The following is an 18670-nucleotide window of genomic DNA, read 5'->3' as shown; positions in this document are numbered from 1 at the left end:
CGCCCAAATTCAACAAATTACATTGACTTCTATGGGCCCAAAACGGCTTAAAAAACCGCCAAATGGCCAATTTTTCCCGTTTTTTGCCCGCCGACGCTCATCCCAAGTAGCCCAATTGGGCGGGCACCCGCCCAATCTGGCAACACTGATTCCAAGAACCTGGCTCAGTACAGTAGTAAACCAGATTGACATAACATTTACATAACCGTAAATCATCTAGCAGAAGAGCGAGGTGTCCTCATTTTCTTAACTAAATGACACCTGTGGGCTATCCATTAGCAGGTTTACAGCTTCCTGTAGGTTCTCTGAGCTTGGTTTTGGAATTAACCTCATGTTATAAACGAAATCTCTCTGTTGGAGGTACTGTGATGCAGTGCACTTATAGTGCTTTCAGGCCGACTGAGAACCGTGCTGGAGCCCGTTCCCGCACCTAATCGCGAACCAGCCGTCGTGTTCACGCCACAGATATTTGCGTTCGCGAACCGGAAAGTTGGTTCGCAATGCGAACCGCAAAATAGTAGGTTTTTCTCCACGAACCGTGACGACAGCGTGCTCGTCAGCAGGTTCATCCGGGTAACGCAGTCACGTGCGGGAAAAGTTCAGAGCTCGGTATGAACACGGGCGTGCTGAACGTAACTGGTTCGGGCACCGTCTCCAGCTCCGTTCTGGTCGGCCTGAAAGCCTTATTAGTGCACTAGTTCACATGTGGGCTTCCATGCCCATGGGGTTCCAGTTTCGAGTTCGATATCTCCCACTCATTTCATCTGCATCTTCAAATGTCCTGTCTCAATTGATGGCTAAAATACCCAAATAATAAGGCCATGTGAGTCACACTCCCTGTATTTTAAGTTTTAACCCGCATCCCCTTCAACCCTGTTTTTGGTTCTCCTCAGATCCTGTATGCCAATGAGGGAGAGAGCAAGCGTGAGCAGGAGCTGGAGCAGCTGGCTATCGGGGAGAAGTCCAGCTACATCTGCCACAAGGGCCACGAGTTCATCCCCACGCTCTACCACTTCCCCACCACCTGCGAGGCCTGCACCAAGCCCCTGTGGAACATGTTCAAGCCGCCGCCCGCCCTCGAGTGCCGGCGATGCCACATCAAATGCCACAAGGACCACATGGACAAGAAGGAAGATCTCATCGCACCTTGCAAAGGTATGCCCGCCCTGTTGGGATTGAAAAAACTCCAGTACAGTCTACAGGCGTGCAAACTTGCCACTTTTTGGCGAAATTCGCTATTTTGAAATCAAAATGGGTCATTTCTGTGAATCGTTCAGATCCGAGGAGAAAATTTTAGGGGGGGGGGGGTGGTCGAGCGAGGAGAAAGTGTAGAGCCTACCGCAGAATTTTTCATCTGTTGTAATAACAAAGCAGTAACTTTTGAAATCTTAATAAAATGTTCATGAAGAAATGTAACACTTTGCCAAAGAATGTGTGACAAACAGTTACAGTAAAAAAAATCTATGTAACAGGATTAACACAGAAGATTGAAATTGTGTTTGACCTGTCTCCCATTGGCAGTCAGCTAACATATAAATAAAGACATTAATAATAATAAGACACACACACACACACACACTAAAGACTAACATATTTGATACATGATGCCCTCCCTTTAGTGAACTACGATGTGTCGACGGCGAAGAACCTGCTGCTGCTGGCAGTGTCCCAGGAGGAGCAGCAGAAGTGGGTTAGCCGGCTGGTCAAGAAGATCCCCAAGAAGCCGCTGCCCACCGAGCCTGCCCACCGCTCCTCCCCACGTGCCCCCGCCAAGGTGCTCGCCAGCCAGTCCATGAGGAGGCCCAGCCGACAGATGCCCCCCAGCAAACCCAGGTGAGCAGATGCAACTGCGTGCATGTGTAATATACTGCAGTGTTTCCCATAAATACTGTAGGCCATTCTGTGGCACACCACCACAGAATAATAACCACACCACCACAAATTGGTCAAGAGTTGCACATGCATGTCAGTAAAGGGTGCACGCATGATAGCAATGGCCCACTGTGTTTTTGCCAATAGCACCGCACAATGCTACTTGGTCTGTGGGAAACACTGATGCAATATGTTATGTGTAATGAAAAATCAGGCTGGTTCACTTTGAAAAGAGAGACTAGGCCAGAGATGGCAGGAGCACTCCAAACATGTTGTGTGTGTCAGTAGAGGCGGACAAACTGGACAGCGAAGCTAAAGGTCCTGCCATGTATACCTTCTTGCCTGCCTTCTGTTCCTCGGGTTCGTCTGGTGGTTCTGTGAATTTGGCCGGAGCAAAATACGTGGTGGGATTTTTACTTTCTGAACCTGGGATGCTCGCCTCTGGTTAATGTGCTGCTAACGTTTCAGGTGTCAGCAACCCATTGACCGATGCTGACCATGGCATTTCCTGTAAGGCTTAAAATGACGACTGAAGCCAACCAGGGGCTTTCCATCACACACTAGGAGCGGTTCTATTCACACTGAAACGTCATGTTTCTGCAGGTGTTAGCTCAGTAGATGGCCGGCATGCTGATAAGGTAGCTCACTGAAACTAGCTAGCGAAACATAGAGAGCACCGTAGTAGACTGTCAACTGTTAGCAGGTTATGGATTCGGAGTGCTAGTATGTGTGACAATGCAGGTCCTTGACCAAGGAGCTGCCAGCACCACCACCAGAGCCCTCGTCGTTGGTAGGGGAGAAGACCACCAGCCTGATCCGCCACAAGGGCCACGAGTTCATCCCCACGCTCTACCACTTCCCCACCAACTGCGACGCCTGCGCCAAGCCCCTGTGGAACATGTTCAAGCCACCGGTGGCGCTGGAGTGCCATCGCTGCCACGTGAAGTGCCACCGAGACCACATGGATAAAAAGGAAGAAGTCCTCAAGCCCTGTGCTCCAGGCAGAATCGAATCGCAAACAGAGCCTGGCTAGCACTGTAGCTGGCTAGCTCAAACAACTTTGTAACATTTGCTAACACAAACACCTACGTATAGCTGCTGGCTGTTGTTATCACCAAGCTTGTGATCTTACACATGTGCTGCTATGAGACAGAGAACAAAAGAGCTGACTTCTGCCTGAAACACAGGGCCTAACGCCGCTTCGATCAATTCCCAAGTGGCAGCCGTATAACCAACATTACCCTGATTCTGGGCTTTGAGGAGAGGGGGAAATTAACACAATCATTTGAAGTGTGCACCCACTGGCACTCGTCTCAAAATCTGTTACCTCACAATGATGGTCTGCATTGTTTACCTGTGGAAACAGTATTACACCTCAATCCCACAAAAGATTCAACTTAAGCAGTTTGTAATTAAACTGCTTTCAATCACTTTTGGTATAATCAAAGTAAGATATAAACAAATTTAAAAAACTAATAAGAAATCAAAATGCAGAAATCATATTTTTCATAGTAGTATTTAACTGGCAGATGGTGCATTCTTTAAATGGTGAACCATGTACCTAGACCTTTGATTAAAACAGTGATGGGCAACATGGGTTCATTAGTTAATCCGGTGCCACATATTGTATTCTCCAAAATAGCCTGGATTTACCTGTACAATCCAACCAGGTGATCATTCAACCAGGCAATCATCTGGTTAAATTGGACAGGTATAAGCAGGTCATGTGGAAAATGTGACACTGGATGATGACTTATGACTCCATGCTGCAACAGCAGTGAATTAAGCTGTCTGGTGGGGAGGTAACCTGACTCAAACCCTCCATGAAGTGTCACAGTTTCTCAGTCGCCATCTTCTCCACCTTGCAGATGGCATGATGAGGGTCTTCAGGACTGGCATTGGGCTCTGGATGATGTGGAAGATGTTGATGATTTTGTTGACGGTGCTTTTGATTTCTGAGGAAGAACGTAGGGTCATGAATCAGGGTAAAGGCTCTGGAATGGTATTTTATTATCCGTGTGTGTGTGTGCGTTTGCCGTGAATTTGCTTAGCATGCTGATTGGCTTTTCAGTGACAATCTACCTCTTTCAGCCACAGCTATCAGTGTAAAATTCAGATGCTTATATTGGCAGGCCGTTTTTGCAGTAACATTTGAACACTTGACAATCCTTACCAGACTGGTGAGTATTTTATTGATGTCCATTATTGATGAATTTCATCATCCTTTTGCACTTTTTTTTATCTTTGAGTAATCTGGTTTGCCATTTCTGAAACTGTGGCCCATGTTGTCAGTCTTGGGATACTCTGCTTTGTTCCCAATAGTGTTTATGATCCTCTTATTAGAGAAAGGTAAAATGGTCACTAGTCTGCCTGATCTACGTGAGTTGTAGAAATCAGATACTACAGAGGTAGGCAAGACCATTTGAAGAAATTGAATTTTAAAAAAAAGTGCAATGACAAAAAAAGAGTTCATTTTAAGCAGTTACAGCTCTATACACTACAAACAAAATGAACAAACTCCACTAAAGAGTAGAAGTGGCTAGGAGACAGAAGATGAGGCATGCTTTTATTTTACCATGCTTTATAGTATTTTTTTGAAGTTATGATGAAGGCGTTTTCTGATCTGAACTGCAGTGCCTTTTTTCCCGTCCCTTCTGACGTCAATGACCCCTCTCTCACCCCAGCCCACCTAGAGCGGATGCCCCCAAGATGAGGCCAGAGATCTCCTTCAGTGCCCATGCCACGCCCAGCCACTCATGATTGTCTTAGCTCACTTCCTGTGCTCATTTCCTGTCTCTCTGTGTGTTGTTGTTTACATGCTACGAGTGTCTGCAACAAAACTGTTGTGTGTGCTGTGTTAGAATTGACTGCCAATATATCCAGATATATGTTTGTTTGTTTTTTATTATTGACTGATTTTCACAATAAAACATGACTGACTCGTGGAACAATGCGTAAGTGACTTGTACTATAGGTGAATGGAAGGGGGGGGTGCATGCTGTTATGTTCAGGTACAGTGTGTATATTAGAGCTTGCTGTGTTATTTCTGTCTTCCTTTACTTAAAGGTGTCGAGGTGGAGGTCGAATTGTATGAGGAAGTGAAACTAACACAATCTTTTCTTCTGTCTTCTGTTTTTTCTTCTTGTTTCTGTTTCTCTGTTTTTGTCTGTCTGTGTCCTTTCTCTCCCCTCCATCTTGTAGTTAACCTCACTTTGGATTGTGGTGAGACTACCGTACATGGTGATTTGGTGTTTCCTCTTGTTTTCCACCATCATGAAAGATGTAGTGAAACAGACAAAAAAAGGGCAAAAATGCTTTTTTTAACAAGCTGTTGTAGAGGGACTCCTTTTACCTCCTTGGGCTTGCAAAGCTTTTTTTGCTTTCCTCATTGTGCACCAGTTTGGGCCTACACAAAGAGATCAACATCATCATTGTTCCTAGGCTGCCATTCCCCCAGCACACACACACACACACGCTCTCTCATCATATCAAAGTAGTCATGCCAACGGATGCTGATGGTTTTACCTGAAGTGCTGTGGTCCTGATGCTGGCGTAGAGAGCCATCATCTCCTGGATGAGATCAGGACACCTCATAGAGTGTCTCCCAGCCTGCCTCCTTCCTAGCTCACCGGTGATCAATCAGAGTTCCAAAGCACTTACAAACCTGGATTATGTGTCGGGGGGGCGGTAATCACCAAAGGAACTCAAGAGGAAGGACTGTAAGCATCAGGGACTGGGAAATGGCCTTCATGGCCGGTGGCCTGAAAGCTCTCTTCCTTTGAAAACGTGTGGCTTCCTTCTGAACATTATTGGTACCCAACACTACATCACCAACATGGCACTACAGTATATGATGTGGATGAATGATGCAAGGTCACCTCGTAAGTTTGTTATTGTACACAGAGACAGAAAAAAATGTCATTCAGGGCTTTTGGTAGTTCACTTTAGAGACACTAGTTATTTGAAGGTCACACTCGTTAGTTGAAGGTCACACTCGTAAGTACAGTATGTATTTGAAGATGATGGAGTGCCAGTATTGACCTCTATGGTCCCTATAGTAATGCCTTAAACGTTATGCATCACTAGAGCATTCTGCAAGGGAAAGGCAACGTTTGTTTACGGCACTTGTTTCAAACAGTCAGTGCACCACAGAGCATTATCTGCCGCTGTATTTTTTTTTATTTTTGATGAATGTATACCAGAGTGGAAAAACATCTGTGTGTTTTCTATATATAAGTATATATAGTATATAAAAAAGACAAATGAAAGTGCTGTATGTTTCACAGGATGCGAGGAACAATGTCCGTAGTGACTCATCCCAAGTCCATGTTGGCTAAACAAAAGACAAAGTGCTGTGTGCTGGCTAGCATGTGCCATTTGATGCTGTGGGTGTGAGAAAGTAATATGACTTTGTTTGCTCTTTTGGTTGTTCCCCTCTCATATATGAATGTGCTCTTGCATTGCTCTTAAAGAGAGAGGAAAAAAGGATTGAAAGTAAAATATATATATAAAATACACATTTTAATTTTTTACAAGGGAGAATAGATTATAAATTGTGTTGTTACCCACTTTGCTTAAGATATCACTGCGGATTTGACAAAAAAAAAGACTGGTGGTGTTTTTTTTTATTATGTTATTCCATATCGGCTGATGGTGTGACTTACCTTCCAGTTTGTTGGGAGCACTGTACTGATGTGCTGTGAACTTTTCCCCCTCCTCTCACATCACTATCGAGTTCAGAGGAAGCATGTTCTCTATGAATATACATCACACAGTATATTTTTAACAAGTCATCATACAGAACACCTGGTATTATTTATACTGGCCTGTGCACTTTGTATTTTAAAGCGCTATGTCCAGATTGCATGTTTTATATTGCTACGTTGAACTGAACGATAACCTGTTTGACAATAAAAGAAAACTGTCTAAAAGTGTGGTCTAAAAGGTCATAATTTTGCTAATAATAAAATAAAATAATTGTATAATAATGCTATTCATTTGTAAGGTTAAGGGTTTTGCATTTCATACATGCTACGTGACAAGAGAATAGACATTGCTTTTGAGAAATGAGGCAGTTTGAGTTTTATTTTCAGTCATTTTATGAAAAGACAAACTTTACAGCAAAAGTACTGTATTGCTACAAAATTAGGTCCGACACAGCTGACATTACCAGCTTGTGTTGGTACTGAAAAGCTTCCTGGGACTGATGCAAATCAGAAAGAAAAAGATGTATGTACAAGAACACGTTTTAACATTTCACAGTTGCAGAAAGCCTTTAAAAAATGAAAAACCTCAGGAATGCGTTGGAAGTGTGCGCTTATCTAATCTAATCAATATGACCAACAAAAGTAAACATCTTTAAGCACTGCATCAGACAGAGTATGTTTTGGGCCAACAAGGGAATGTGCTTTGTGAGGAAGGTTTCCAGTAGTACGTAAAATGTGTGATATGTAACCGTGTTGTTTAACTGAGTTGAACACTCCCGTAAAATATTACTGTGCAAAGTCAGTAAATATTTGTAAAAATGTAACTTCTTATTTTGTGCTGCCACGGTATTGCACTCGAGAAGTTTTCGTCAGCCTTAGGATACCACTGAACCAATGCACTGAAGAGCATCATCACATATTGACCAGAAATACAGTTTTACATTTTAAACGTGAAAAGAAAATCCAGTTCTATCATTAGTTGCCCAAGCAAATAGCTTAACCGTTTGGTCTCCATTGTTAAACTGTAAACAAAAACATTTCTTTTCGTTCTTTCATTCTCCCAACATATTTTTTTCTTCCTTTTGGGAAAAAACGGTATTGTAGAAATGGCCTGAGCAGGGAGACATGAGGCTGCACATGATGAGGCAGTGTTCGCTGGGAGGCGACGCACTCAAAACCTTTACAGAACTTTTTTTTTCCCTTTTCTTTAGTCTTGCTTCTTGGCACTACTCTTGGGCCTGTAGTACAAAACGGTTGCAGTGACCCACACGTTCAGAAGAGTCATGACGACGAACCTGATGAGAACTTAAGACAAAGATGAGGAATGAGTCCTCAGAAGTAATCCAACAGAGCCAAAGACAATTTAAAATGAAATGGCCCATCATTTACCTAAAATGCTGTCATATAATGAAATGCTGTCATAAATCATTTTAATTTAATTACATAATAATAAATTACATAATATAAAACTATATCTATGCTCACCTTGAGTATCACCCGTTGTCACCATTGTAGTGAAAATTCTCGCTGAAAAATACAGAAAATATAACAATTTAAATTATAAAATCGGTCACTACTGTGTATGATTTTGGAAAGTTTATGCGTCCTCTAAACAGACCCACAAACCAACCATTTAAGTTGTGCACATTGACTGACAGTAGGGATGTACAGAAAGCTATTTGCCTATTAACCTACATTAATAATGGCTATACAAAACTGCCTGAAGCCGGTGACCCTGAGAAAGAGAGCTAGACACGAAGAGGTACTTTAGTGTAGTCTTACCCGTGCAGGTGTAGGTTGCCATGGACCAGGTGAGGGCACTGACCTGCCCGGAGTCTTTGGACGCCCACAGACACTGGAGCTGCGCAAACTTACTGCCAGCACTGATGAAGGTGCACAGGCTCTATGGCAACATGAGACACACAGAGGAGAGGAGAGGAGAGGAGAGGAAGAGGAGAGGAGAGGAGAGGAGAGGAGAGGAGAGGAGAGGAGAGGAGAAGACGGGTACAGTACAGTTCAGAAGGAGACAAGTCTTCAGCATGCTCATTACAATGAAATGCATGCCTATTTGCAAGTTTTCATGCTGCTGTCTGAACACTTTCACACTGCACAAGTACTGTAATGTACATAACATTATATAGGTACTGTTAAATAAATAAAAAAATAAATGTGTTTTATGAATTCAACAACACTGGAAAAAATGTTCCTTACGCTGAAGTAAACAAATAAGTAACTGATTATGTTTAATTTATCCCAATTGCACCAATGCAAAACCTTACAGTACAACAAATTAAGATATCCTATTCTTATAGTAAAAAAAAGACCTATGAGGACACCATAAACTGTACTACAGTTCAATAGGAAACACTTAATATTTCCCATTCAATGTGCATACAGTGAGTCCAATATGTATTTGATCCCTTGATGATTTTGCCCGTTTGCCCACTAATAAAGACATGATCAGTCTATAAATTTATGATAATATGTATTCAAACATGGAGAGACAGAATATCAAAAAGAAATTCCAGAAAATAACTTAAAATAATATATTTTAATTTATTTGTATTTAATTTAGGCTAATAAGTATTTGACCCCTCTAGCTAAAGAAGATAAAGTGCTTTGTGGCAAAGCCCTAGTTTTCTAGCACTGAGGTTAGATGCTTCTTTTAGTTAATGACAATGTTTGCGCATATAGTAGAAACAATTTTTGCCCATTTTTCTTTGCACATTATCTCTAAAACATTCATGGTTTGTGGCTGTAGCTTGGCAAATGGGAGGTTCAGTTCTCTCCATAGAATTACTATAGGGTTAATATTTGGAGACTGTCTAGGCCACTTCACGACTTTAATATGCTTCTTATTGAGCCACTCCTTCGTTGCTTTGACTGTATGTTGTGTATTATTGTCATGTTGGGAGATCCAAAAATGGCCCACCCTTCAGTGTAGTGGTGGAGGGAAGGACGTTTGCACTCAGGATTGCACATTACATCTTCCCTCCATCCATTCATTGATGATGTGAAGTTGTCCTGTGCCTTGGCCAGACAAACACCCTCAAACCATAATGATACCACTTTCATGCATGATGGTGATGAGGGTGTTCTTGGGATCATAGACAGCAGTACTCTTTCTCAAAACACATTGAATTGTGAAAATGCCAAACAGCTTGATTTTGGTTTCATCTGACTACAGCACCTCCTTATCATATTCTAAACCAGTCTGATGTCCGTTGGCAAACCTCAAGTGGGACTGCACAGGTTCTTTCTGAAGTAGAGGTACCATGTGTGCACTACAGGATTTTAAACCTCTGTGGCATTAAGTGCTACCAGTAGTTTTCTCAGTGATTTTGGTCCCAGTAGCTTTGATATCATTGCCTAGTTCATCCCGTACAGCTCTAGGGTGATTTATTTCTGTTCTCATGATTATCAAATCCCTACAAAAGGTCAAATCTTGTATAGAACCCCAGACAGGCTGATGGATAGTCATTTTGTATTCCTCACATTTTGGAAGAAATGCATCAACAGCTGGGTCATTATACCCAGTCTCATTCTTGTGGCTTTGCAGCCCATTTAATCTTTGTTCAGGTCTAAAATCGTGTCCTTGATATCATTTGACCACTCTTTGGTCTTTCCCATGCTGGTGAGGTTGGAGTGTGACTGATTCACTCATACTATGGACTGATTCTGCCGATTCAATGTGTCTTTTATGCATGTTAGTATGTACAGGTGTCTTTAATTCAAATGACAAGTTGATCGGAAGTGCCCATCTGGTCTGTGGGCCCGGAACTGTAATCAGTTGGCAGGGGATCAAATACTTATTTTGCTCGATGAAATGGAAATAAATTAATATATATTCTCTTCAGTTAATTTCTGGATTTTCTTTTTGATATTCTGTCTCTCCATATTAGAATACATATTATCATAACATTTATTGACTGATCATGTCTTTGTTAGTAGGCAAACCAACAAAATCAGCAAGGGATCAAATACATATTGGACTCACTGTATCATGCAACTTCCATGAGACTTCGCAGGACGTTTCTAGATTAACCTTACAAGGAGCCGTCATGGTGCAGTCAAGAAAGCATGGTACACAATCAGTGGCCCAAAGGCCAGGCCAGAAAATACTATGACATGCCTGCATGCTGTATCAGTCATGCACACAATGTACAGAACAGCGGAGACCCAGCATAGCATTCCTAATCCATTTTCTGCCATAAAGCAGGGGTCATGGTTCGAAGTGAGCGAGACTGCACAGAATTGTAAAAGGTTGTGTGAAGGACAAGTATTTTCTCCTAGCTTGCAAAGGGAATGTTCTCTCTTATTTTTGGTGCCCAATGGTTCTGATTTCCTCCTGGCCAGTAGTTTGAGGTAAAAAAAATAAAAAGAAGAACTCAACAAGAAGTCATTACAGTGTAGTATAAAATGTACTATAGATATAGACTATGTGTATATGGTGTGCCGGCATTTTCTTCTTTGCGCTGACATTTAGCAGTTCACTTGAATGATTCCTATCTTGCATAGCATTTAAAAACAGAGAGGTACTTCTGCATTTCACCAGTGGTAAGTAACATTCTTCCTCTTGGGTTCAAGCTGCAGCCAAGCTGACACTTGCCATTGCAACCTCACACAAGCAAATGGTCTGAGAGAACATGATGTACTCACCATTGCAAGATCGATGATCATCTTGTTTATAGTCAGGACGTGCCAAGCTCCCACAAATCTGTTCAACTCAAGTCAAGGAGTAGCCCAGCAACCACAGCAGTGCAACACCACAACATGAGCTTGTTCTAGCACAGTGATTCTCAAAGTGTGGTCCGGGGACCACTAGTGGTCCGCAGCAAAGCTCGGGTGGTCCGCAGGGGGATTTGTACTTTTCCAAGACAAGCTAGCAGTAGGCTATATTTGTAACATTATTACAAAGCTAAACATAGCTGAAGTCTCATTTTCACCACAATAAGAATGGCTTGTATTGTGAATAAAAAGTAAGTGATCTTCATTGAAATTAGCAGTGTCAAATTAGCACCCATCAACTGTGAAAGTTGACAGGTGGTCCCTGAACATTATTTGGGGGACAAAGTGGTCCTCGGCGTGCAAAAGTTTGAGAATCACTGTTCTAGCATCTTTGCTTGTTGTAAATGTAACTTGATACTACATACAGTATGAACAATGGACACAATGCATTGCAATGGAACATCATTTAATGCACTTGTAGAGAGTTACTTGTGCACAATCCCTGGTGCTGAACAAAAGATAAGGTATTTTTTTGAAAAAAGGTTCACACACTAGTTTGGATTTTTTCTTCTTTAAGTTATTTTTTCTTCTTTTTATTCATTCATTCATTGGCAATGACGTTTCGACCTCTCTGTCTTCCTCAGATTAGACCGAGAGGTCGAAACGTCATTGCCAATGAATGAATGAATAAAAAAGAAGAAAAAATCCAAAGGAGTGTGCAAACCTTTTTTCAAAAAATACATCATTTAATGCATTAATTTTTCGGGAGTCCTATGAAATCATTTTTTTTTCATCGTCCATTTGGCAATTACTCACCACCTCACCTCTGATGTTATTTATATATTGCACAGATTGTTGTCTATGGGCCACAATGGAAAATGTACACCTAGAAACTGCAACAGTGAGTACAGTGACATTGTATCTCTGCTTCTAAAGTGTGCTAGTGGAATAAGTGCACAGTGCAGGTGTGTGTCAAGGGCGTCTGTGAATGACGAAGGATACACAAGAGCATAGACGAGTCCTTGCTTCAGGTTTCCGTTGTAATGTATGAAGAGCAGAAGCAGCATCACGTCTAGAGAGGAGAGAGAGATACCAGGTTCAGGGACTTGACACAGAGTAGTGTAGCTCACATGATGTTATGCTCACATGACAGTGTGACAACGAGTTTCCCCTCCTGTGCAGTCAAAACAGATCAGGCTCAGTGTTTAACGTGTAGGTGTTCATTACAAATATTTTAATTTTTCACAAACTCATCAAGAATGGCAATAAAGCCATTGATACTGCAGAAACAATAATGTCTGAAACAATGTCATAACATATTTCTTTAGGGAAATTAAATAATACACTCTTCAGCATGAACTAACCTTGAGCGATGAGAATGGGATACTCCAGGTAGGTAGGAGGTGGGTAATCATAGTACATTTGGTACCGAACAAACACAATGAACCTGGAAACACAATCACAAACATAAAACAATGCTATGGTTACCTGTTGATTGTCTAAAGGTGTGGTGATTTCATTAGTCATGGGAGGGTGGGTGTGTGTGTGTGAGTGAGTGTGAGAGAGAGAGATATGGCAGATATCAGTTCACAACTGAGCAGAAAATAAACAAGCACTAAGATTGGTATAGGCCACACATCGTCCCCATGTAACACCCTATTGTGAATCCCCCACAGTGGTCCTTTTGAAATGAGTAAAATGGGGGAGGCTGTTGGCTTTATTGCCAAAAACCTAGCTAAAACAATTCTCCCTTTCTGTTTATACAGAGTTCTTTCAGTCTCACACAGCGCAGCTGGGAATTTGTGTAGCCTACTTGACAGCAGGCAGACTGTTGGGGAGAATATTGTTATCCCTGCTAGTTATTACCTCGCCTATTGGGGATGCTATAACAGAAAACGAAAATGACTGTTTATAGTAGCCTATGGCAATATTTGTAGGCTATGACAATTATGAAGTGAATTGCAAACGTCACCCAATAACATTTCATAAGCAACACCAAGCAAGTATTTTCCATCAGTAAATTTAAATTATGATGTTCCAAATCGTTCCAGCACTGATTTGCACAAACCTCAACTTAGCAAACTCTCTCACACAAATGTTATCCTACATAGCCCATTACAGAAAGCATGGATGATGCATTGTGCAGCATGTTCCAGATGTTCAGGATTTGTTGTTTTGTTTTGCTTTTTGTTCAGGATTTCGCATCTGACACTGTAGTGAGTTTGCAAGCACTTTTGTCTCGCGGTGAGTAGAGGGAAATACTGACAGACAGAATGAGAGGATTATTTTAGTCTCGCTTTGGAAAGTGGGTTAAACACTATAAGAAGGAAATGGGCTAACTTCCATTCCGATTCAAACCGCGAGGGATACGTCTGACAATATACAAGCCGACAAGCATGACCTAAACGTTTAAAAAACACCTTCGAGGGCAGACTGAAACATTGTAATTTTGTATCACAGATGGTGCACGCATTACAAAACGATACTTTGTGTCCTTTCTTACCCAGTGAGTTCCAGGAGTAAACTGTTCAGGCTCACGCCAGTAGTGGATTTCGCTCTCATCACCACAAATATTTGCGGAAACTTGAGAACCATGCAGAAGACTAATGTGCTGAAGTTGGCAAAATGCAATAATGTATCTTGCTCCATGATGATGCTCGGAGTCTTGGACCTGTTTGTAAACCAGCGACTGATAATCTTGGCAGTGATGACTGAAGCACCCAATTTTGGAGGACATAGCAAACTCAATGTACTTCCGCACACATCACGGCAACCATTTTGACCCTGCACGCAATCCGTAGACATCCATTTTTGAATTGCCCTCGCTGTAGCTGTACAGATCCTGACGATAATCGTGAAAAAGTTGATTTATTTCCATAATTCCATCAATAATGTTTAATTTTCATGGATTCTAGATGCATTGCCCACATTTTGAACTATTCAAATCATTCATGTGTTTATTTTTTACTTTGGCCTTCCAGCTCCAAAAAAACATGAATTGAGGAATTCACATTATTAGAATAGCCTATTGTAATAAAATAAAATCACAATTTTCTTCACAAGAAAATAACTTTATAGGTAGGCCTACATAACATGTCAATGTTCAATAGGCCTACTTGGTTAGGATTCCTAACTTAGGATTGTCTTTGTCTTAATCACTGCCATGATGCATAACATTGAAGTCAATGGCAGAGGCATTGAATGGGAGTTATGGAAGCCCATATATCCTTGATGCTTTGCTGCCAGCTGTGTTTGTTTGTTTGATCTGGTGACCCACACTTCACTCTTCAATATAGGCCTAGTCTACCCCGTAGATTTCCATGCCACCCATCACTGTTACCGGTCCGGTCTTGCACTTTATGACAGTCTGTAAAATGTCAGTCCTGTGTTTGTCTAGGCTATGTCTTGGCATAGTATAGAGAGAAAATGTAATTTTGTTTTCCTTGTATGACTTGTGCATATGAATAAAGTGACAATAAAAGCTGACTTGACGCTTTGGTGGTATGGACATTCCATTCATTTTCAATAGGGTTTCATTTCTGGTGAGTAGAATGTCCATTGATGCTTTTTCATGATACCGGTATTCTAATTGTATGGTCAGGATCTTTATTAACAAAAAAGAATGTGCTCCTTAGCCTATATGAATGACCACCTCTAGAAATTGCTTGTTGCAGGCAGCAACCTATCTATACGTAGCCGACTTATAGTAGTCGAACAATAACGGTTGTAGCAATGCATTTGATCACCATAACAATAACTTTATTTACAGAGCATAATAGACCTACAAAACAAAAATGCTTTGGCAATGTGCTGATTGATTGGGCCACTTCAAATTTTATGTTTTAAAATGTTTTTTATATGGGTGGTTGACGTTTAAGGGCGTAACGCAAAAAAAAAAAAAGTTTTTCAAATTCCTGAAAAAAATGATGGATAAAAATTGGAAAAAAATAGAAAAAAATAAAGCACTTAGTGGTCTGTGGAATTTCACCTTATTTTTGCCATTTTTGGGAAAATGTGTCCTGCATCAACACATAGCATAGGCATGTCACACCGCAGGAAAATGGAGTCACATCACAGGGAATTCACTGCATTATGGCCATTTGAATCCTTTTTTATACATGACTGACATCTGAGCTCATGCTAACTTGATAATGATATTGTGTTTAATCTTAATATGTGTTTTCATTAATAAAAAAAACTTTTTTTTCCTCCTATAAGAGCAGTCACACCACAGGACACCATAAAATGAACCTAAGCATTGCGTGACAGAAATATTGCAATATGAAGACATATTAAGAGGTTAAGAGTCACCTTAAACTTCCACAGCACTCTCCAATAACTGAGGTACTGACTGGTTAGGAGCCAGTCTTTAAGACCCTTGTAGTTGGCCCTGCAGCTGCCCATTCACAAACATTGACATACATGTCACCCCACAGGACGCAATTTGTGTTACGAAATTGAACTTGTAGTTAATATTACTGTCTTGAGTTTTTTCCACATTCACATATCTTAATCTAAAGTTAAGATTTATGCAATCATGCCAAATGCTTCATACATTATTCAAAATGTTGTTGGTTAATTTATATATATATTATTATATATTGTTTAATTAATGTTACAGTCACACCGCAGGAAATTTGACATATAAACCTTTACATAAATCTTAATAAAAAATGTTTCTTCTCATCTAAGACTAATATAAAACATAATGTACCACATCTTCTTTCATTGACATTTGTTTTTTAAAGGAAAATAACAGTTTTGTAGGTTTTTAACCAATGTTACGAAAAAACAAGGCGTCACGTCTCCCACCCACATATATATATATATACTGTATATATAGGCTACACTTCTAAAAATTAGTTCATTGTTTATATAAATAGAAATCCTCATCACAAAGTTCACCATCTCAACAAAAATCACATGGCCCACTAGCCACTTGCAAACTGGATACATTTCATTTCCTCCCTAATAATTGACACACATCATGTTGACAGTGGACAATTTGATTGGCTTTTAGCTCAGACATAAACTCATATAGTTTTTAACTTCTAGTAGTTCACCTCGTTTCACCTTTGATATGCCATACAGTAGTCATCTTAGATAGGCTGATAAAAGGGCATCCAATTTCAAAGGGGTAAATTAAATTAGGGCCTAAATGGATATTCATTGGAAAACATTAAGACTACAATAAACAGCTCATTGCTTTGAGTAAACATATGGCCTACTGTATTTTGCTCCTCTGTTGTAGGCTTAATGCCACAATAGGCCATAACTCGCTCTTGCACTGACAGCCATGTGCCATTTTGGGTGCACAACATCCAAACATTCTACCCATAACATCTGAATGTGCATTGCAACATCACACCCTTGATTGTATTCTTCATTCTCCATGCCAGAGGAGTGTGGTAGTGTGGTGGCCTTGATGGTGGCAGAGTGACAGGATCTCAGCAGGGCTGCATCTCCGAGCTTTGTTTGGTTTTGCCATGGCTGCCTGTCAGTAGTAACAGTTTGTCCATCCGCATGAGCTCCTTGCCGAGCTCCGTACGCAAGCGACTCCCAAACATCTGGTTTGTGGTGTTAGGCAGGCAGTCAGAGTACACAGGCACGTAGCCGGGCAGAGAGGACTGTGTCCTGGGGCGACCCTGTGTGCAAAATGCCTCCCTTGGGTTATAGTCAGCAATTTCTTACAAAAACACACTCAACATTCATACAATCAAAACATTATTTTCAGTACAAGTACTGGGAAACAAAGTCACTGACTAAAAGCCTGACAACAAACAGAAATATATCTGTCCGAGAACTGCTTTTGGGGCATTTGAACTCAGTTACAATTCAATAACCAAAATCATCATGTAGGCCTTTAGGCAAAGTGTAAACTGAGTGCCTTACCAGCTGGTCAAAGTTCTTCAGAAAGCCCCAGTTCTGTTCCCTGTGGGTAGACATTTGGTTAGTTATTATGTATGCAGTGTATGTTAATCAAGAAAGTTATAAGTCTATAAAACTTGGCAAGTTCACTCCATCCAAGGTTTTAGTGGACCAATTTGAAATGCACGTTAATATTTGGGAAAGCATGAGTGGACGCACGCATGAGAAAGGGTTTGTGTAGGCTACAGTTTCCACGGCTATCAGAGAAGAATAGGTGACTCCATGCATGTAAACGAAACTACAGAGCGCTACAGTAAACTATACCATCTGGGGGGCATTCGGTCAAATGCAATCCACTCCTATCAAGTATCGGGTTGGACAGCGGATCATTTCACTGGCATCCATGCGCGCGGGAGAAAGCAAGGGCACTTAAAGCCTATTTTAAGCAGTTGCGCAAGAGAGAGTGATATGAAAGTAACCAAGTAGACTCATTACCACTCTTTCACCCCCATCCTCTCCGCACGGACAAATTCTCTCCATATTTGATCCTGTTTGACCGGGTCTCGTGTCTCCTCGTCCTGTGCTGATGCCTCACCGCCTCCGGTGTTCCGTGTCCTATCCGGTGGATGCCTGAATATAGACACGGAGGACTGCGATGTCAAAGCAACACTGGGTCGCTCTGCTATGCGGTATCCAGCAGAAGTTGCGCGCCTTGAGTTGCTTTTCCTATCCATGCTTGATGGAAAACTGATTCATAAATATTTTGCCTTTGTACAATGCATTAATGTTTATCAATGGAGCACTGTCCTAACCTCCCTTTATCCTACGCAGGTGCAAAAAAAATATTCCGAGGCGCACAGGGTTTGGGCATTCCCATGGGTGAACAGTGACCCTACCAATCACTACACCAGCGCCACTGGGGCTCCCAGGCCACACAGGGCTGTATGCTGCGCTCAGCTCTGCTCAGCTTGTTTGCGGGCTTCGTCTCCCATAGAAACAGCCGGGAAATGCGACGATACACACACAACCTTTGTTGATTTACGGGAGGCGCGACACATCCGCTGCGTGCATGCGCTCAAATGGCTTGTTAAAGCTTTTGTCAAGTGAAAGTCCCGTGGGAGGAGTTGGAGGGTGACGTTCCCTTTGTGTATTCCCTGCAAGCAAAGTGGCAATATCTAATTCTAGACTATAATAGTTTGTTTAGATCCTATGAGTGGTTTCTAGGTCTGCGTTTAATTCTAGGCAGACATGGATTCTCATGGACAAGATTCTCAAAGTTGTCTAAAAACCCAAGGTTTTTATTGCACTGGTTGTATGGTGAATACAAAACTAGTGGCCTGCGGTTATTTCTCTTGATCTATTACCATGTTGAATGTCCAAAGGGTTTTGATACCTACACTAATTGCCCTGGACAACTGAACTGGACAGGATGCTTGGAATGTGACAAAGTGCTTTTGTTAAATTGTACTTTATCTTTATCTCGCTAGATGGCAGTG

At 41.4% G+C, this 18670-nt stretch overlaps 3 protein-coding genes across 3 annotated transcripts in view; 1 reads left to right on the top strand and 2 right to left on the bottom strand.

Moving 5' to 3' along the window:
• The window catches only part of rock2a (rho-associated, coiled-coil containing protein kinase 2a), a 91271-nt gene extending 87537 nt beyond the window's left edge, over positions 1-3734 (top strand). The window contains exons 29-31 of the mRNA XM_063183503.1: positions 894-1155; positions 1620-1833; positions 2614-3734. Coding sequence (XP_063039573.1) covers positions 894-1155; positions 1620-1833; positions 2614-2905 — 768 coding nt within the window. The 3' untranslated portion in view covers positions 2906-3734. The remainder of the gene's footprint in view (positions 1-893; positions 1156-1619; positions 1834-2613) is intronic.
• Positions 3735-6459: 2725 nt separating this feature from the next.
• Positions 6460-14086, bottom strand: slc66a3 (solute carrier family 66 member 3). The gene is made up of 7 exons (XM_063183502.1): positions 13810-14086; positions 12671-12753; positions 12309-12378; positions 11238-11295; positions 8361-8481; positions 8064-8105; positions 6460-7883 (listed from the first exon to the last, which is right to left on the bottom strand). Exons 1-7 carry the CDS (start codon positions 13953-13955, stop codon positions 7786-7788), a joined length of 618 nt encoding a protein of 205 aa, XP_063039572.1. The 5' UTR covers positions 13956-14086; the 3' UTR covers positions 6460-7785.
• A 2068-nt stretch (positions 14087-16154) lies between these two features.
• Positions 16155-18157, bottom strand: c19h2orf50 (chromosome 19 C2orf50 homolog). The gene is made up of 3 exons (XM_063223987.1): positions 17670-18157; positions 17199-17238; positions 16155-16951 (listed from the first exon to the last, which is right to left on the bottom strand). The coding sequence occupies exons 1-3, from the start codon at positions 17906-17908 to the stop codon at positions 16754-16756; spliced, it is 477 nt and encodes a 158-aa protein (XP_063080057.1). The 5' UTR covers positions 17909-18157; the 3' UTR covers positions 16155-16753.
• Between the last annotated feature and the right edge of the window lie 513 nt (positions 18158-18670).

This window comes from Engraulis encrasicolus, chromosome 19 (assembly GCF_034702125.1).
Source record: "Engraulis encrasicolus isolate BLACKSEA-1 chromosome 19, IST_EnEncr_1.0, whole genome shotgun sequence".
Taxonomy (NCBI): Eukaryota; Metazoa; Chordata; class Actinopteri; order Clupeiformes; family Engraulidae; genus Engraulis; species Engraulis encrasicolus.
The sequence above is the reverse complement of the archived record's forward strand: the minus strand, read 5'-3'. Positions and strand labels throughout refer to the sequence as shown.

Excerpts from the sequence above, each read along its gene's own strand:
- slc66a3 (XM_063183502.1), bottom strand. The coding sequence starts at position 13,955 with ATGGAGCAAGATACATTATTGCATTTTGCCAACTTCAGCACATTAGTC. Across the intron at positions 8,482-11,237 it reads TGATCATCGATCTTGCAATG|AGCCTGTGCACCTTCATCAG; the intron begins GTGAGTACATCA and ends ATGTTGCCATAG. Across the intron at positions 7,884-8,063 it reads GACAACGGGTGATACTCAAG|TTCTCATCAGGTTCGTCGTC; the intron begins GTGAGCATAGAT and ends CTTTGTCTTAAG.
- c19h2orf50 (XM_063223987.1), bottom strand. The coding sequence starts at position 17,908 with ATGGATAGGAAAAGCAACTCAAGGCGCGCAACTTCTGCTGGATACCGC. Across the intron at positions 17,239-17,669 it reads AGGATGGGGGTGAAAGAGTG|GGAACAGAACTGGGGCTTTC; the intron begins GTAATGAGTCTA and ends GTCTACCCACAG. Across the intron at positions 16,952-17,198 it reads TGAAGAACTTTGACCAGCTG|GGTCGCCCCAGGACACAGTC; the intron begins GTAAGGCACTCA and ends TTTTGCACACAG.